At 56.1% G+C, this 15,000-nt stretch overlaps 2 protein-coding genes across 6 annotated transcripts in view; one reads left to right on the forward strand and one right to left on the reverse strand.

Annotated features, from left to right (window-relative positions):
- rnf152 (ring finger protein 152) overlaps nucleotides 1–15,000 on the forward strand; it is a 19,080-nt gene that overhangs the window by 1,901 nt on the left and 2,179 nt on the right. Inside the window, exons 2-3 of one of the 3 annotated variants that reach the window (XM_086150448.1) lie at nucleotides 2,775–2,849; nucleotides 5,581–6,998. In XM_086150448.1, the coding sequence (XP_086006574.1) occupies nucleotides 5,644–6,195 (552 nt within the window). In that variant the 5' untranslated portion in view covers nucleotides 2,775–2,849; nucleotides 5,581–5,643 and the 3' untranslated portion in view covers nucleotides 6,196–6,998. Of the gene's footprint in view, nucleotides 1–2,774; nucleotides 2,850–5,580; nucleotides 6,999–15,000 lie in introns of those variants that run through there. The other 2 variants (XM_086150449.1, XR_015106466.1) reach the window with 2 other exon arrangements.
- Nucleotides 10,356–15,000, reverse strand: part of LOC147231573 (cadherin-20-like) — a 45,505-nt gene continuing 40,860 nt past the window's right edge. For all 3 annotated transcript variants that reach the window (XM_086150446.1, XM_086150445.1, XM_086150447.1), the window contains 4 exons: nucleotides 14,420–14,541; nucleotides 13,520–13,637; nucleotides 13,135–13,386; nucleotides 10,356–12,025 (listed from right to left, as the gene is read on the reverse strand). In XM_086150446.1, the coding sequence (XP_086006572.1) occupies nucleotides 11,511–12,025; nucleotides 13,135–13,386; nucleotides 13,520–13,637; nucleotides 14,420–14,541 (1,007 nt within the window). In that variant the 3' untranslated portion in view covers nucleotides 10,356–11,510. The remainder of the gene's footprint in view (nucleotides 12,026–13,134; nucleotides 13,387–13,519; nucleotides 13,638–14,419; nucleotides 14,542–15,000) is intronic.

The raw sequence follows: 15,000 nt of genomic DNA on the forward strand, positions 1-15,000 counted from the left end.
TTAGGATGAAGTCCAGATGGAGAACCCTCTGCAAGATCTCCGTGGAGCTCCTGTCTTTGGTTATGTCCACGGCGCCTCCCTCAGGTCCTCCAGCGGAGGAGCTTCAGGGTTCTGCTCAGGATCCCAGCTGCTCCCAGAACTGAAAACCAGCTGCATCTTCAGCCCCGTCCTTCTGTGACAGGATGTGGAGGAACGGCGTGGGTCGTCTTCAGGGCTCCTCAAAGATGCAGCTGCAGGAGGAGATGAAACCAGAATCATCCATTTCTCCACGTCAGCTCTGCAGATGTTTGGGTCTTTGTCCTCCTTCCACGCCTCCAGCCTGGGTTTCTTCCTTCAGGAGCGCGAGGAACCTGCCGCCGCTTCCAATCTCAGCTTTGGTCCTCATGGAGAGCAGCTCCAGAGGCCCCGGCCATACTCACATATCTGATCAGTCAGGACCTGCTGGAGTTCAGCAGAAGCACTCAAGATCTCAGCGAGACGTGTCCCTCAGGCATTCATACTGGAGAACAGGTCCAGCCAGCTCCAGCCGCAGAAGTCGTGTCCTCCAGCAGCATCTCCCCAGGGCCGTCCACCGCGCCGGCAAACATCTGGCAGGAAGCCGTCCTTCAGCCTCACATGGGGTCGGATTCATTCTGGGAGAGGCTTCTGCCCGCTAGCTTAGCATCCCAGGCTAACGTACCTGGAGCAGCGCTGCTAGCACAGGTGCACGTCTTCCAGCGGGCGAGCGGAAGCTTCCAGACGCTCGGTTGGCTCCGTGCTTGCGGTGGAACGGAGCGCGCTCAGTGCGACCCTCGTGCGTGATAACTACTTTCTCATGGCGGCGCGGTGGAGCTCGGTGAGAAGGTCTCAGGTGTCTCCATGTTCTCCCCGTGTTCGCGGCGAGTTCCTCGCGGCTCACGCTTTGTTGTCCAGATGTGCATCGGCTGAGCTGTGATTGGTCGATAATGCCGGGCGACTGCGGTGCCACGGCGACAGATGTGTGGATTCCATGCAGGTGAACGCCTGACCTCTGATGACCGGGACAATCATCCACCACCTGCAGACTCCTGGTGCTTCTCCAGCGGTGGATGGACTTCCTGCTGACCAGTAATGGATCCAGCATGAGAAGCTCCTGACCCACTTCTCTGCTCCTCTAACCCCTGGAGGGTCTCCTCCTCTTCCTCCTCCTCCTCCATTACTCTTTGCATGGACACGCCGCCGCCTGGAACGGGATCTTCTCTGGAAGCTCTGGAGGTGAAGAGCAAGCAGATGCTTCCTGCTCTCTGAAACAGGTCTCTGCTGTGCACGCCGTCCTCACCACGGCGGCCTTCAAACCCCTGAGGTTCTGGCTGCTTCTGGATCCTGCTGAGCTGAGCGTCGGAGGTCAGGGGAGCTGCTGCTTTGACCTCTGGAGGCTTCAGGCTTCTTCATCTTCATCTGTGGATGGATGTTAATGTGCCTTGCTGCTGATTCCCACCTCACTTTGCGGTCTTTGAGGGGGTGAAGGTGTGATGAAGGGGTGAAGGGTCGCTGAGCAGATGAATGCTAGATGAAGGGGTGGAGAAGCTGTGAGGGTCCAGAGGTGCAGGTCCTCCTGTGTCCTGCAGGAGGTCCTGACCAAAGGCTGCGTGTCCTGACAACAGAACCAGTGTGAGTCTGGACTGCACCGGTCTACTGATGCCCCCTTTTACCCCCCTGCCCCCCTTTTACCCCCGTCCTCCCACAGACCTGCTGCCTGCAGGAACATCTCAGCTCCTCACCTGCTGGGATCCACGTGTCCTTGCTTTCTCCTTCACACCAAACAAGTGTGTGTGTGTTTGTGTGTGTGTGTGTGTGTGTGTGTTGTGTCCTCTGCATCCAGAGCCTGCAGGCAGGTCTTCAGACCCTCCCGTCACAAATGTCAGCAGATCCTCCTGCAACTTAACTCCTGAATGTTTTTTAAAGGAAAGAAAGCTTATCTGCTGCCTTCACACACTCCTCAGAAGATAAGCCAGCAGAGACCAGGACAGCGAGCAGAAGAAGGAGAAGAAGGAGAAGAAGGAGAAGAAGGAGAGGGAGACATCATCCGGACAGCAGGGAGTCTACATCCAATTTGCATCTCAGACAGAAACCTCCCTCTCAGGTCTTCACTGGATCAATACGTGTGTGTGTGTGTGTGTGTGTGTGTGTGTGTGTGTGTGTTCGCGTGCACATACACTCTTCCTTAGAAACACATCTGTGGAGCCTCTTCCATGCAGGTCCAGGGCCTCCTGGACCAAGGAAGGCCTTCTGGCCTTAGAGAGCAGGAAGCATTTGTTTGCTCTTCACCTTCAGAGCTTCCAGAGAACATCTGGATCTCCTGACTGTCTGTTCAAGATGTGTGGACTCAGCCTTTGGACCCAGTTGAAGCTCAGGTGGAGCTGACCTCTGGTCCTCAGGTGGACCTGACCTCTGGTCCTCAGGTGGAGGTGACCTCTGGTCCTCAGGTGGACCTGACCTTTGGTCCTCAGGAGAAGGTGACCTCTGGTCCTCAGGTGAAGGTGACCTCTGGTCCTCAGGTGAAGGTGACCTCTGGTCCTCAGGTGGAGGTGACCTCTGGTCCTCAGGTGGAGGTGACCTCTTCAGGTGGAGCAGAGGGTCAGGGTTTGGGATGACGGGTCAGTTGCCCCCTGGTTGCAGGCTACATTGATGATTGGAGATTGTGATCAGTATCCAAAGCTCAGAAGGCTTCTAGAGGAAGCCAGGAGCTTTCATGTCTTCAGGGTTCAGGAGCAGCAGGAACTCATCCAGATCTTCTGTGTGTCTGACATCTGCAGGGTTCTTCATGGGGTGTTCAAAGACAGTGATGATCTAGGAGGGGAAGGTGTCCATACAACCCAGCCCTTCTGCAGGTAGGTCCCACACACACACACAAACACACACACACACACACACACACACACACACACACACACACACACACACAGAGTCCTGGATGATCCTGCTGATGTGTTCAATGCCTGCTGTGTCAGGGAAAAAAGAAAGCAGGAAGTGTGTGTGTGTGTGTGTGTGTTTGTGTGTGTGTGTGTGTGTGTGTGTGTGTGTGTGTGTGTGTGTGTGTGTGTATCCTCCTCCTGCGGCAGGTGAACATCCTCTCCCTTATGGCATCTCCCTTGGTGAGCAGTGTGTTGGAGAAGACGAGTGTGTGTGTTTGTGTGTCAGGTCCTGACAGGTGTTCTCGGAGGCTGGAATGACCTGTGTGTTACATCACGTCCGGTATGGACAGCAGGTGTGTGTGTGTGTGTGTGTGTGTGTGTTGCTGCTGGAGGTCACCTCCTGCAGGACCTTCTCCGATGGTCGTCTTTGGGAGGAAGAAAGAGCGTTTTTGCAGAAGGGATCTCCTGGCAGCAGGACTTGTGGATGCCAGATGTTCCTCAGAGGTCTGTGCTCGTACGTAGGTGGGCTTGAAAATAGGTCACGTTTGGAGCCGGGTTGCCGGGTTGCCGTGGTTACGGCTCCGTCGCAGCGGTTCGTCCCGAACTCGTTCCCGCCGTCGTCCTCGTGACCTCGGAGGGACGCGACGTCTTCTCCTGTGACCTCCGCCCGCACGCCCCCGTAATAAGGGTGTAATAACACAGCGGCGGCTGTGGCGGCGAAAGATCCCGACCCGTGGAAGAGGCGGGTTCTAACGGCGGGAAACCTGCTCCATCGTCATGGAAACGCCTCACGAGGCGGCGAAAGGAAACACTTGAAGGATGACGAACCTCCTCGGCTTCCTGAGGCCTCGTGGGGATCATCGGCTTCGACGGCTTCGGGAAAGGGTTGATACCTGCAGGACGCCAGGGCAGGTGACCCCGCCTGCCGCTGGGATAGGCTCCGCCCCCAGGGGCCGCTGGACCGGGGCAGGTGACCCCGCCTGCCGCTGGGATAGGCTCCGCCCCCAGGGGCTGCTGGACCAGGGCAGGTGACCCCGCCTGCCGCTGGGATAGGCTCCGCCCCCAGGGGCCGCTGGACCAGGGCAGGTGACCCCGCCTGCCGCTGGGATAGGCTCCGCCCCCAGGGGCCGCTGGACCAGGGCAGGTGACCCCGCCTGCCGCTGGGATAGGCTCCGCCCCCAGGGGCCGCTGGACCAGGGCAGGTGACCCCGCCTGCCGCTGGGATAGGCTCCGCCCCCAGGGGCCGCTGGACCAGGTCATTCATCCCCTCGCCGCTCCTGCTCCTGCACTGCGGCTCGGAGAGGCAGCCTAGAAGGACCGGCAGTGACACGCAGTTTTGTGTATTTGTACCTGAAGTACTGCGGCCGGTACCATAAGTACTCTCCCGGTTCGAGGTCAGATGTCCAATCACAGGCCAGGGATCCCAGCCTCAGCCAATCAGCTGCCGGCCGCAGGAGCCGTCGTCCACTCAGACGCCATCGGGAGTTCTGATCGCCTGAGATCCTGTTTGGTGATAAGGGCGGCGTGGAAGTGGCGTGGAGGCGGCGTGGAGGTGGTGTGGAGGCGGCGTGGAGGCGGCGTGGAGCCGTTCCACCCTCTCAGCACTTTTCACACTCGGCACAAGACTGAAAGGTGGAGTCAGCAGAGTTTCATGGGACTCATCTTCTCACCACAGCCGTCCTGAAGGCCTCCAATCATCTGGGAAGAGGACAAAGCTATCAGAAGGGGCTCACAGAAGACATGGAGGAGTGGCGTGAAAGACCTGCAGAAGACCTGAAGCTCCGCCTCCATGTTGATGAGAAGATCACGGGAGAAGGTGGACGCTGGGAGCCGACGGTGGATGATGGAGAATGAGGAGAATGAGAATGGAGAATGAGGTTTTGAGTCCCGTCTCCTCTCCTCCTCCTGGCGCTCCACGGTGAGAAGCGGTCGAGGTCGGAGGTCCACGTGGTCCTCAGCTCCGGGTGCAGGTGCAGGTCCAAGGCTCCGGGTGCAGGTGCAGGTCCAAGGCTCCGGGTGCAGGTGCAGGTCCAAGGCTCCGGGTCGGCCGGTCATCCAGGCTGCTCCTGGGGAGGAGGGTCCCTCTGCTGTCCGTGCAGAAGATGTCACGTTTCTGCGTGAGGGTCCATAGATGTGATGAAGCTGGAGGAGGAGGAGAAGAACACACACACACACACACACACACACACACACACACACACACACACACACACACACACACACATTACATTACATTACATTGCATTTGGCAGAGGCTTTTATCCAAAGCGACTTACGATAGAGGACAGAAGGACTGCAAATACACTTGCAAATACAAGAATCACAGGAAATATACAGAACAGTAAGCTGGGGTTAGTGAGTTTTTTTTTTGACAAAGACATACACAAACGTACACACACACACACACACACACACACACTGCATAGCCTAACTTGGTGCCCAACCTGATCTGGGGCATCAGCGCAGTAAAAAGTCCTGAAAGAGAAAAGTTTTTACCTGTTTCTTGAAGGTTGAGAGAGATGATGCTCGTCTTGTTGCTTGCGGAAGTTTGTTCCGCCACTGAGGTAGTAGAACTGAGAACAGTTTTGCCTGAGATCGCTTAGAGCGAGCAGAAGGTACTGCTAATAGTACTGCTAATAGTACACACACACAGTTGCTGTGAACCCAAAGCTGGCATGAGTTCAGCGATGCTGTTGTTACCTTCCAGGGTTCCTATGTGTGTTCCTGGGTCTCCAGGTCGGACGTTTCTCCTTCCCGCCTCGGACCGGAGATGGAGGACTCGATCCCGGAGTGCCAGATCTGCTTCGACTCCCTGGGTCCCCGCCGGCGGCCCAAGCTGCTGTCCTGCGGTCACAGCTGCTGCTCGGCGTGCGTGTCGGCGCTGCGCGGCGGCCACGGGGAGGTCCGCTGCCCGTGGTGCCGCGCCGTCACGCCGCTGCCCCCGGGCCTGTCCGTGGCCCGGCTGCCCGACCACCCCGCGGCGGCGGCGGCGGCGGGCGGGTACGCGCCCGTCTTCATCAGCCTCCCCGGCAGCGGCTGCTACATGCTGGAGGGGGGGCCGGGCCCGACGCCCCCCCCGGGACGCCGCTGCCCGCAGAAGGCCGTCGCCGTGGTGACGGTGCCCGAGGAGCGGGCGGAGGGGGGCGGGGCGGAGAGGCGGGCAGGCCCGGGGGGGCCGGGGGGGCCGGGGGGGAAGGGCTCGGCCTGGTCGGGCGTCTGCACCGTGGTCCTGGTGGCCTGCGTGCTGCTCTTCCTCCTGGCCATCGTCCTGCACAACATGTCCTGCATCTCCAAGCGCTTCACCGTCATCTCCTGCGGCTGAAGCGGGGGGGGGGGGGGGGCCTCCACGCCCCGATGCCCCAGATGCCCCTGATGCTCCCGATGCCCCAGATGCCCCTGAGGCTCCCGATGCCCCCGATGCCCCCGATGCTCTCGATGCCCCCACGACCCGACGGACAAGCAGGAGACGGATGGATTATTTCATTCAAGATGACATTTTTTTCTGCTTTTTTTCACTTGGCATTTTTTAATTAGTTTTGTTTACGGTATTTTTTGAAACCTTTTTTTTCTCATTTGATTTTTTAATGTTTTATTTTATTTCAGCGCCTGCTTGTTTTCGTAACACCTCAGAATTCTCTTGGTTTTCCTTTCAGTAACTTTCACGGTCTGATTTTAGCTTGTCTTGGGGACGTTGGAACAAAAAACTGCTTTTTTCAGACTTGAAGTGTTTATATCTTCTTCTGAATCAGCCGAAAGCAGAATGACACACACACACACACACACACACACACACACACACACATACAGGGGGATTCCACATCTCCACTGACAATGAGGGACCTTGAAGGACATCTCGACGAGGCTCGGCCGGAGGAGGCCGGCCCGTCGCAGCGCCGCAGTGAAACGTAACAACTGTGTAATAACACAATGCTGTTGTAATAACCTGGGTTTCAATGACAGAGGTTGGTGTCACTGTGTGTTTTGGAGTATTGTCAGTGTTAGAGTTGTGTATCAGGGTACAAACACTATTCAGAGTTTCAGCATTGGATCTCAAAGTAGTTTTGTTTCTATGGCAACCGTACTACCTGTAGTACTAAGGAGTGTGTTCCTCTGCTGATATAAAGCACCTCCTTTGTGTTCGTCTGTGTGGAGCTTCCTGTAATCACGGCTGCAAACAACCTCTCTCTCTCACACACACACACACACACACACACACACACACACACATGCCTGTGGCTGCCTGTCCACTTCCTCCATCTTAATGCCTTCCTGTGGTGGGTGTGGGCAGTGTGTGTGTGTGTGTGTGTGTGTGTGTGTGTGTGTGTGTGTGTGTGTGTGTGTGTGTGTGTGTGTGTGTGTGTGTGCCAGGTCAGCGGGGGTTTGAGGAGTGGGCGGGGCCTGCGGGGGGGTTCCCGCTCCTGGAGGTGTAAAGTGTGTGCGGAACGGAGCGACCGCTGAAGCTTCTCTGCAAACATGGCCGCCTCCTTCAGGCCGAGGCCACCAAGGCGTCCAAACACCAGACCGGAAACACCAGACCGGAGTGGAAAACACCAGACCAGAACCAAAACACAGACCAAACAGGTGGGAACACCGGACCCGGACCCACACAGCCCCCGCCGGTCCCCCGGCCCGGAAACCAGAGTGAAGTCATGGGTCCTGGAGCTGGCGAGGGATGTCGGAGTCAAAGCAAACCTTCCATGACATCATGTCTGAAACATCACAGAATACATCAGGGTAGTACTGCGTAGTACTGCGTAGTACTGCGTAGTACTGTGTAGTTCAGCCAAGCACTGGGAAGTACAGGACGTGTTGGCGCCGGGCGTGAAATGGCGTTTGCGCGTGGTTTTATGGAGCTTTTGGAGGCGCCGGAGAAACATCCCATTTCCAGTGACATTTACCGGAGGAGATAAAACAGATGACCTTCAAGCTGCCGCTTTTAAGACTCCCAGAACAGCGGGGCGATGAGGGAGCCAGGGAGGAGGAGGATGAGGAGGGGGAGGAGATTAAGGAGGACGAGGCGTTGCGGCGGCGGCGGCGTATTCCTCCCTCGGCTCCTCCGTACATCTGTTGATGAAGTGTGCCGGAGGTCATGAAGGATCTCCCGGATCTCTTTTCCACCGAGCCTCCTGCAGTCGCCTGCGGCGGCGGTGAGGCCGCGGGTCTTGATTGACGTCCTTCTGGAGACGACGGAGAGGACGAGGACGGCGAGTCGGCAGGCTAACCGACAGGCGGTGCTGTGTTTTACTCAGACCTCCTGGCTTTCCTTCATATTTAGATCTGTGTGAAAAGCAGACGCCTCTCGGCGCCTCAAACCGACCGGCACGCTCTCGTGACGCACCGGGAGCTCCCGGCAGCACCTATGTAGGTCCCATGTTCTGGCCTGCGGCGGAAACCTCGGAGGTCGGAGGTCACCTCCTGGCCGGGCCGCCGCAGCACCGTTTGCGTCTCGTGCGGCTGAGCGCGGCGTCCCTCCTCCTCCACCTGCCGGCGCATCTTCACGCCATCCGACGGTTGGCGACCACGAAGGCTCTCTTCCCAAAATGGGGTTTCCATCACCTCACATGTGACGGTTAAATGGGCGGCGTGGAGGCGAGCGGCGCTCTGCCGGCCTCGGGCCGCCGCCGCGCTTCCACGGCTCCTGACCACGTTCTGCCTCTGGCGCTCCTTCCTTCTCTGGAACCAGCTGGGTCACCACAAATTGTAATAAAAATACACTGCAATTTACAATACAATTAAATGAAAATGCAAAATGAATAAAAGCTAAAATAAAACCAAAAAACAAAAAAGACAATGTTAAATAAAACAGAGAAAGTAAATAAAATAATGAAAGAAAATGCGATAGAACAATTAAAATTCAATAATATGACAAATAAAAGATGAAATTAAATGACAACAGCAATTGAAAAACAAAATGAAATATGAAATAAAAGAAAACAAAATAATAATGATTTGTCCTTCATTAATCCCCGTCGGGAAATTCGTTCTCTGCAATGAAGCCACCATGGCTGAGCCACGAGCCGTTGGGGTTCGGTGTCAGAAACACTCCCACGCACTGGAAAGAGCCAGAAAGGTTGCGTCCAGATAGATGTTCCTTCACTCATCAGTGAGATTCCATCATAAAGAGCGAGTTTGAATTGGATCACCTGGGATTGAATCCGTCCTGGCCAGAATGATTTTAATGCACGTCTGCAGGCCGAGGATGGACGCGGGATGGAGAGCCTGCGTGGATCTGCGTTTCCTCAGAGCCTGCGTTTCCCACCACATGGAACATTTCATCTGGAAAACAGGAAATGAGCTTCTAGGAGTTTCCTTCCCGTGAAGCAGGTGGCGTGAAGCAGGAGGCGTGGGGGGTTTGTGGGGCTGGACGGGGAAGCAGCAACGGGAGGAGAGAAGAAAACACAGCGGGAACTTTCTGTGCTCGTCTGTCCACCGTCACTCTGGTGTTTTACTCCCCGATCCCTCCACGACCCCCCTCAAACCCCTCCTCAGACCCCCGGACTACCTCTGGCCCCCGGAGGAGAACCCCCATCTTTAAAGGGGTCCCCCTTTGAAGACAATTATTAGTCACGGCCGCGGCCGCCCGCTTTATGCGTTTATACTACGAGTTTATAGAACGAGTGTTATTTGGTCACATATTTGAATTCTTTCAGTGTATCTGGAACAATGACATCATAAATAATATACTGCTCTTATAGTGCATCATGATAATCATTATTTACTTTAAACCTATACTTCTCTTTTAAATATGGAAACATTTAAAGTAACAGTTGAAGCTTACATTTTATTCATAATGGTTTTTACAAATATTTTTTGTATATATCATAAAAATAGCAGGGATCTATCTATCTATCTATCTATCTATCTATCTATCTATCTATCTATCTATCTATCTATCTATCTATCTATCTATCTATCTATCTATCTATCTATCTATCTATCTATCTATCTATCTATCTATCTATCTATCTATCTATCTTGACCTCCTCAGTTCCTCTGAAAAGAGTTCCTCCCAGGGGCTGGATGTGGACATCCTGGTCTGCCAGGACCAGGATGTGCTATGGTTCCATGTGCTATGGCTGAAATTTATATATACATGTATGTATATATATACGCACACACACACACACACACACACACACACACACACACGGAGAAGCCGCGGTGCCTCACGTTCTCCGGTTGCTGTGGCCAGAAGTGAGCGGGTCCGTGACGGCTGTCAGCTGTCAGGAGGTCCATCCAGGTACGAGGATTTTCTCATCAAGCCGCTGAGAAACACCGTTCCAAACTATCATGGTAGCCATGGCAACCTTTGACCGCAGCACGAAGCGCTCCGGCCGACCGACGCGCCGCGGCGCCGGCTAGCAGGCTTGCTAATGAATGAAGGTGGGCGGAGGGAGTACTTACAGTTGTGGCGAGCTTCAGGAGTGTGTTCTGCCGGGACCACAAGAAGGACGGGCCGGAGCCGCCTGGGACGTTTCACGGTCTTTTATTAGCAAGAATACAAAAGGTATCTACATTCAGGCGCCGCCGTCGCACCAGCGGCATTTCAAGTAAGTCTCATTATCAAAATGGACCTCCTCCTCCTCCTCCTCCACCCGGCCTGGAGAACCCTCCCGGTGTTCCTCCGCGCGACCGCTCGGCGCGGTTCCGGTCCACCGCTGTGGTTGGACGCCGGCTGGCACGGCAGCGGAACCACGAGCGAAGGTGCGGCGGGACGGTGGGCGGGAGTGTGTTCACGCTTGAGAAGAACCGGGTCACGCAGGTCTGTAAACAGGTGTGTGTCCCGAAGACCTGATGAGCTGAGGAGCCTCAGAGGGCCTTCTGGCGTGTCAGCTGCCTGTCTGTGTGTGTCTGTGTGTGTGTGTGTGTGTGTGTGTGTGTGTGTGTGCGCATGTAGCGTGCACAGAAAAGGAAAAGGAAGGACAAGAACTCACATCAGGTCACATCATCACGCACAGCGAGGTCGATGATAAACCTGTGACGACGATGACGGTGTGAGGATGATGAAGATGAAGATGATGAGGATGTGACCATCTGGGTCTTTGGCTGGACAAACGTTCTGGCGCTGCCGGTCGACCGGTCGCGGGGCTTAGCACGCGGCTAAAAGTGGTGGCGAAGCCTTTAGCCTGCTAACCTGCTAACCTGCTAACCGGCTAACCGGCCTCTCCAGCTGCAGGGCAGGGCAGCCAATCAGGATGGAGAAGGCGGCCGCTGCTGCACGATGTCGTGTCACAATAATTACAGTCAAAAAGAAAGGAAAAGTTAGCTTGTGCCCCCGGAGCACCGGTGGGGGGGGTCTCATCACGGAAGGGAGGCAGTCCAGGTGGATGTTGCGTCGGAGACGTGATCTCCATGAGATCTTCTCCACGGCGGCGGACCAGGACCGGCCCAGGACTGACCTGGCGACAGATAGAAATACGGGTGCGTCTGGAGATCCTGTGCTCTGAAGGCGTTCCTCTGAGGGCCGACCCTGGAGTCCATGTCTGCGGCCAGGCTTGAAGATGCGGCGCCCGAGCGGGTGCGGACGCTCACGGAGGCGAGCGGGGCCACGCGGCGGCACGGCGGTGTCGCTTTCCCGCTCACGGTCGGTTTGCGCGAACGCTCCCGTCCCCCGGTAAAGATGGCGCGGGCGCCGCTCTACCACAGGGGGGCGCTGTTGGCCTCCAGCACGCCGTACATCTCGGCCAGCTTCTTGAAGCGCGGCCCCCAGTCGTTCAGGTAGTCGTACTCGTGGTCGGCGTTGGACGCCCCCGACTGCAGCGAGCTGAGCGACTCGGCCACCGAGCCCTCGCCCTCGTAGGCGTACGTCTGCAGCGAGTCGTACGGCGGCGCGCCCGGGTCCGAGTCCGCCTCCAGGAGCTTGGCGAGCACGTAGCCGCGCACGCCGCAGTCCCCGCCCGCCACGCGGGCCTGGGGGACGCGGCGGGACAGGCTCTGGATCTCGGGCAGCATGTCCTGCCGGGTCTTTCCCGGGTGGAGGGGCTGCGCCTCCCGCGGGTTCCACATGGCGGCGATGTCGAAGGCCTCAGTGTCCTCCTCGCCGCCGCCCTCGTCGTCGTAGCGCACGATGTTCTCGTGCACGTTCTCCTCCTCGTCGCACAGGTAGGGCTTCTTCCGCTGGCTCCGCAGGGACAGCATGAGCAGGATCAGCACTGGAGGACACACGTATAGAGATATATAGTGACGATATCCACGCCGTCATTCCCAGACCACATCTTCTTCTACGCTGATGTGTGCCGGGCAGCAGGATCGAGACAGCTGACACCAACAGACTCAACAAGCTCATCAGGAGAGCTGGATCTGTCCTGGGAGTGGAGCTGGAGTCTGTGGTGCAGGTGTCAGAGAAGCTCCTCAGCATCATGGACAACGTCCATCACCTCCTGCATGGACACTGACGTCCTGTCAGAGCTCTTTCAGCCGTAGACTGAAACCACCAAGGAGCTCCACTGAACGCCACGGGAGGTCTTTCCTACCTGAGGCTATCAGACTTTTTAATTCCTCTTCCCTCAGCTGCAGGGAATCTTCAAATCTTTGTAGTTAGCAGTTAATAGTTAAGACAATTTATATTTCATTGTATTTCTTATTCTTCCTCCTTCCTGCTATTATCTATTACCGTTATGTTTTTACTTGAAACTCTTGCACAACAATTTCCTTCGTGATAAATAAAGTTGTTCTTATCTCATCTCATCTCATCTTATCTTATCTTATCTTATCTTATCTTATCTTATCTCATCTCATCTCATCTCATCTTATCTTATCTTATCTTATCTTATCTTATCTTATCTTATCTTATCTTATCTTATCTTATCTCAAGCCGTTCCTTCTTCCCACGCTTTGAAACAACGACGCAGATGATTTAAGGATTTTTTTGGGCTAACGAGCTTTGCACCGCCAAAACATTTTGCCTCGTCACATCGGACCAATGAAATAGCAGTGAAACTCCGACGACAGACCATGGATGCACGGACGGACTTTTCCTCGTCTTATTTATGATTCATCGTGTTACAGCCACTGTTTGGAAAAAAACATTTCCATTTGTGCCGTATAGTGTACATGTGTACATATGCATACGTGAATGAGAAGATTTAATTCATCCCTTTGTACACAAACGTAGCCCATGGGGTCGCAAAGGGTGGCGGCGAAGGCCGTGAGACCCGCTGATCACGGCCCTTCGTCGGCGCCGCCTTCCCGGCGGGACGCGACCGAGGCGACCGAGGCGACCGAGGCGGCCACGCGGCGTCCGGCGGGTTCCGGAGCTCACCGAGCAGCACGAAGATGCAGGCCAGGATGGCGATGAGGGCGCCCCGGCTGAGGCTGGCGGGCAGGCTGTAGGCCTCGGCGTTGCAGGACAGGACGTTGCCGGCGCGGTCGCAGCCGCACACGCGGACGGTCAGGGTGCCGGTGGCGGTCTGGACCGGCTGCTCGCCGTCGGAGACCAGGATGGGCAGGTAGAAGACGGTCCGGTCTCGCTGCGACCAGCCGCCGCGCCGCGTCAGGATCCCCGCCGTGTTGTCTGGAAGGAGGCCACGGCCTTTCTCTGAGACGTGAGCTTACGACGGCGCCGCCGGACGCCACCGAGCTTCCAGACAACTCCACAAGGACCGCGACCCGGACTCGAGGAGCAGGCCGTCGGGCGGATCTCCTACCTTGGTTGTCCCTCAGGGTGAAGTTGGGGTTGTTGGCCGCCTCGGGCGCCAGGCGGTAGGAGAAGCGCTGGCCCCCCCGAGGCTCGTCGGGATCCTCTGCCGTCACCGTCTGGATGAGCTGGACAGGACACAAGAAGAAGAAGGAGAAGAAGAAGAAGAAGAAGAAGAAGAAGAAGAAGAAGAAGAGGAAGAAGAAGAAGAAGAAGAAGAAGAAGAAGAAGAAGAAGAAGAAGAAGAAGAAGAAGAAGAAGATGAAGGGTGACCATCCTGAGTCACAGAAAGGCAAGAGCTGTCATGGGAGGATCCAGACTTCTTAGCTTAGCTTAGCGTATAATCGTATACCTTGCCTAGCCTTACCTTGGAATAGCTTAGCTTAGCTTAGCGTATAACCGTATACCTTGCCTAGCCTTTCCCTGAAATAGCTTAGCTTGGCTTATAATAGCATACCTTGCCTCGCCTTACCGTGGAATAGCTTAGCTTAGCTTAGCTTATAATAGCATACCTTGCCTAGCCTTTCCTTGGAATAGCTTAGCTTAGCTTACCTTACTTTACCTTTTCTTTGTCAAATCTTATCGCAGCAACTGGACGCGATGCCTCCTCTTGAAGACATCTCACCTCTCATCCCAGAGGTTCTTCAGACACCGTTTCGACGTTGGGTTCCGGCGTCATCGAGAGGTTAGATTGGAAGACATCTGATCCAGTTGCCCCGATGAGAGCTGACAAGGATGGACCAGGACCCGGAGGTCTGAGAACCTCCGTGGACACCTGACCTGACCTCGTATGGAGAAGCGCGGAGCACGTCGGCCTTTTCTCAAACTCAAATCTGCCTCCGAGTGGAACCTTCCCGTGCTCCGCGCTCCTCTTACAACATAGAGAGGTCCTTCTCAGGTGAGGTTCTACCTGTCCGGCCTTGGCGCTGTCGCAGACGTAGGCCTCCAGGTAGTGCGCCAGCGAGGGGGGGTTGTCGTTCACGTCCAGCACCTTCACCGCCACCGTGGCGCTGGAGACCTGGCCGGGGTTTCCTGCGGGAGGGACACGGAGCTCAGAGGCGGCAGCCTTCACCTCGCCTCGCACTGCGGCCGACCGCAGGACCAGCAGGACCAGCAGGACCAGCAGGACCGCAGGACCAGCAGGACCACAGGACTGCAGGACCAGCAGGACCAGCAGGACCAGCAGGACCGCAGAACCACAGGACCAGCAGGACCAGCAGGACCAGCAGGACCACAGGACCAGCTGGACCAGCAGGACCAGCAGGACCAGCAGGACCAGCAGGACCGCAGAACCACAGGACCAGCAGGACCAGCAGGACCAGCAGGACCAGCAGGACCGCAGGACCAGCAGGACCAGCAGGACCAGCAGGACCAGCAGGACTACTCTTAACTGCCACCCATCTCAGCTCACCAGTCATGAATGGTCACCTCAGGACACTTCAGCTCTCTGAGCTTCTCTGCACACAACTGCCATCAGTGAAGCTAACCACC

This window comes from Fistularia commersonii, chromosome 8 (assembly GCF_037954325.1).
Source record: "Fistularia commersonii isolate RoL2024-O1a breed Wild chromosome 8, RoL_Fcom_v1.0, whole genome shotgun sequence".
NCBI lineage: Eukaryota > Metazoa > Chordata > Actinopteri > Syngnathiformes > Fistulariidae > Fistularia > Fistularia commersonii.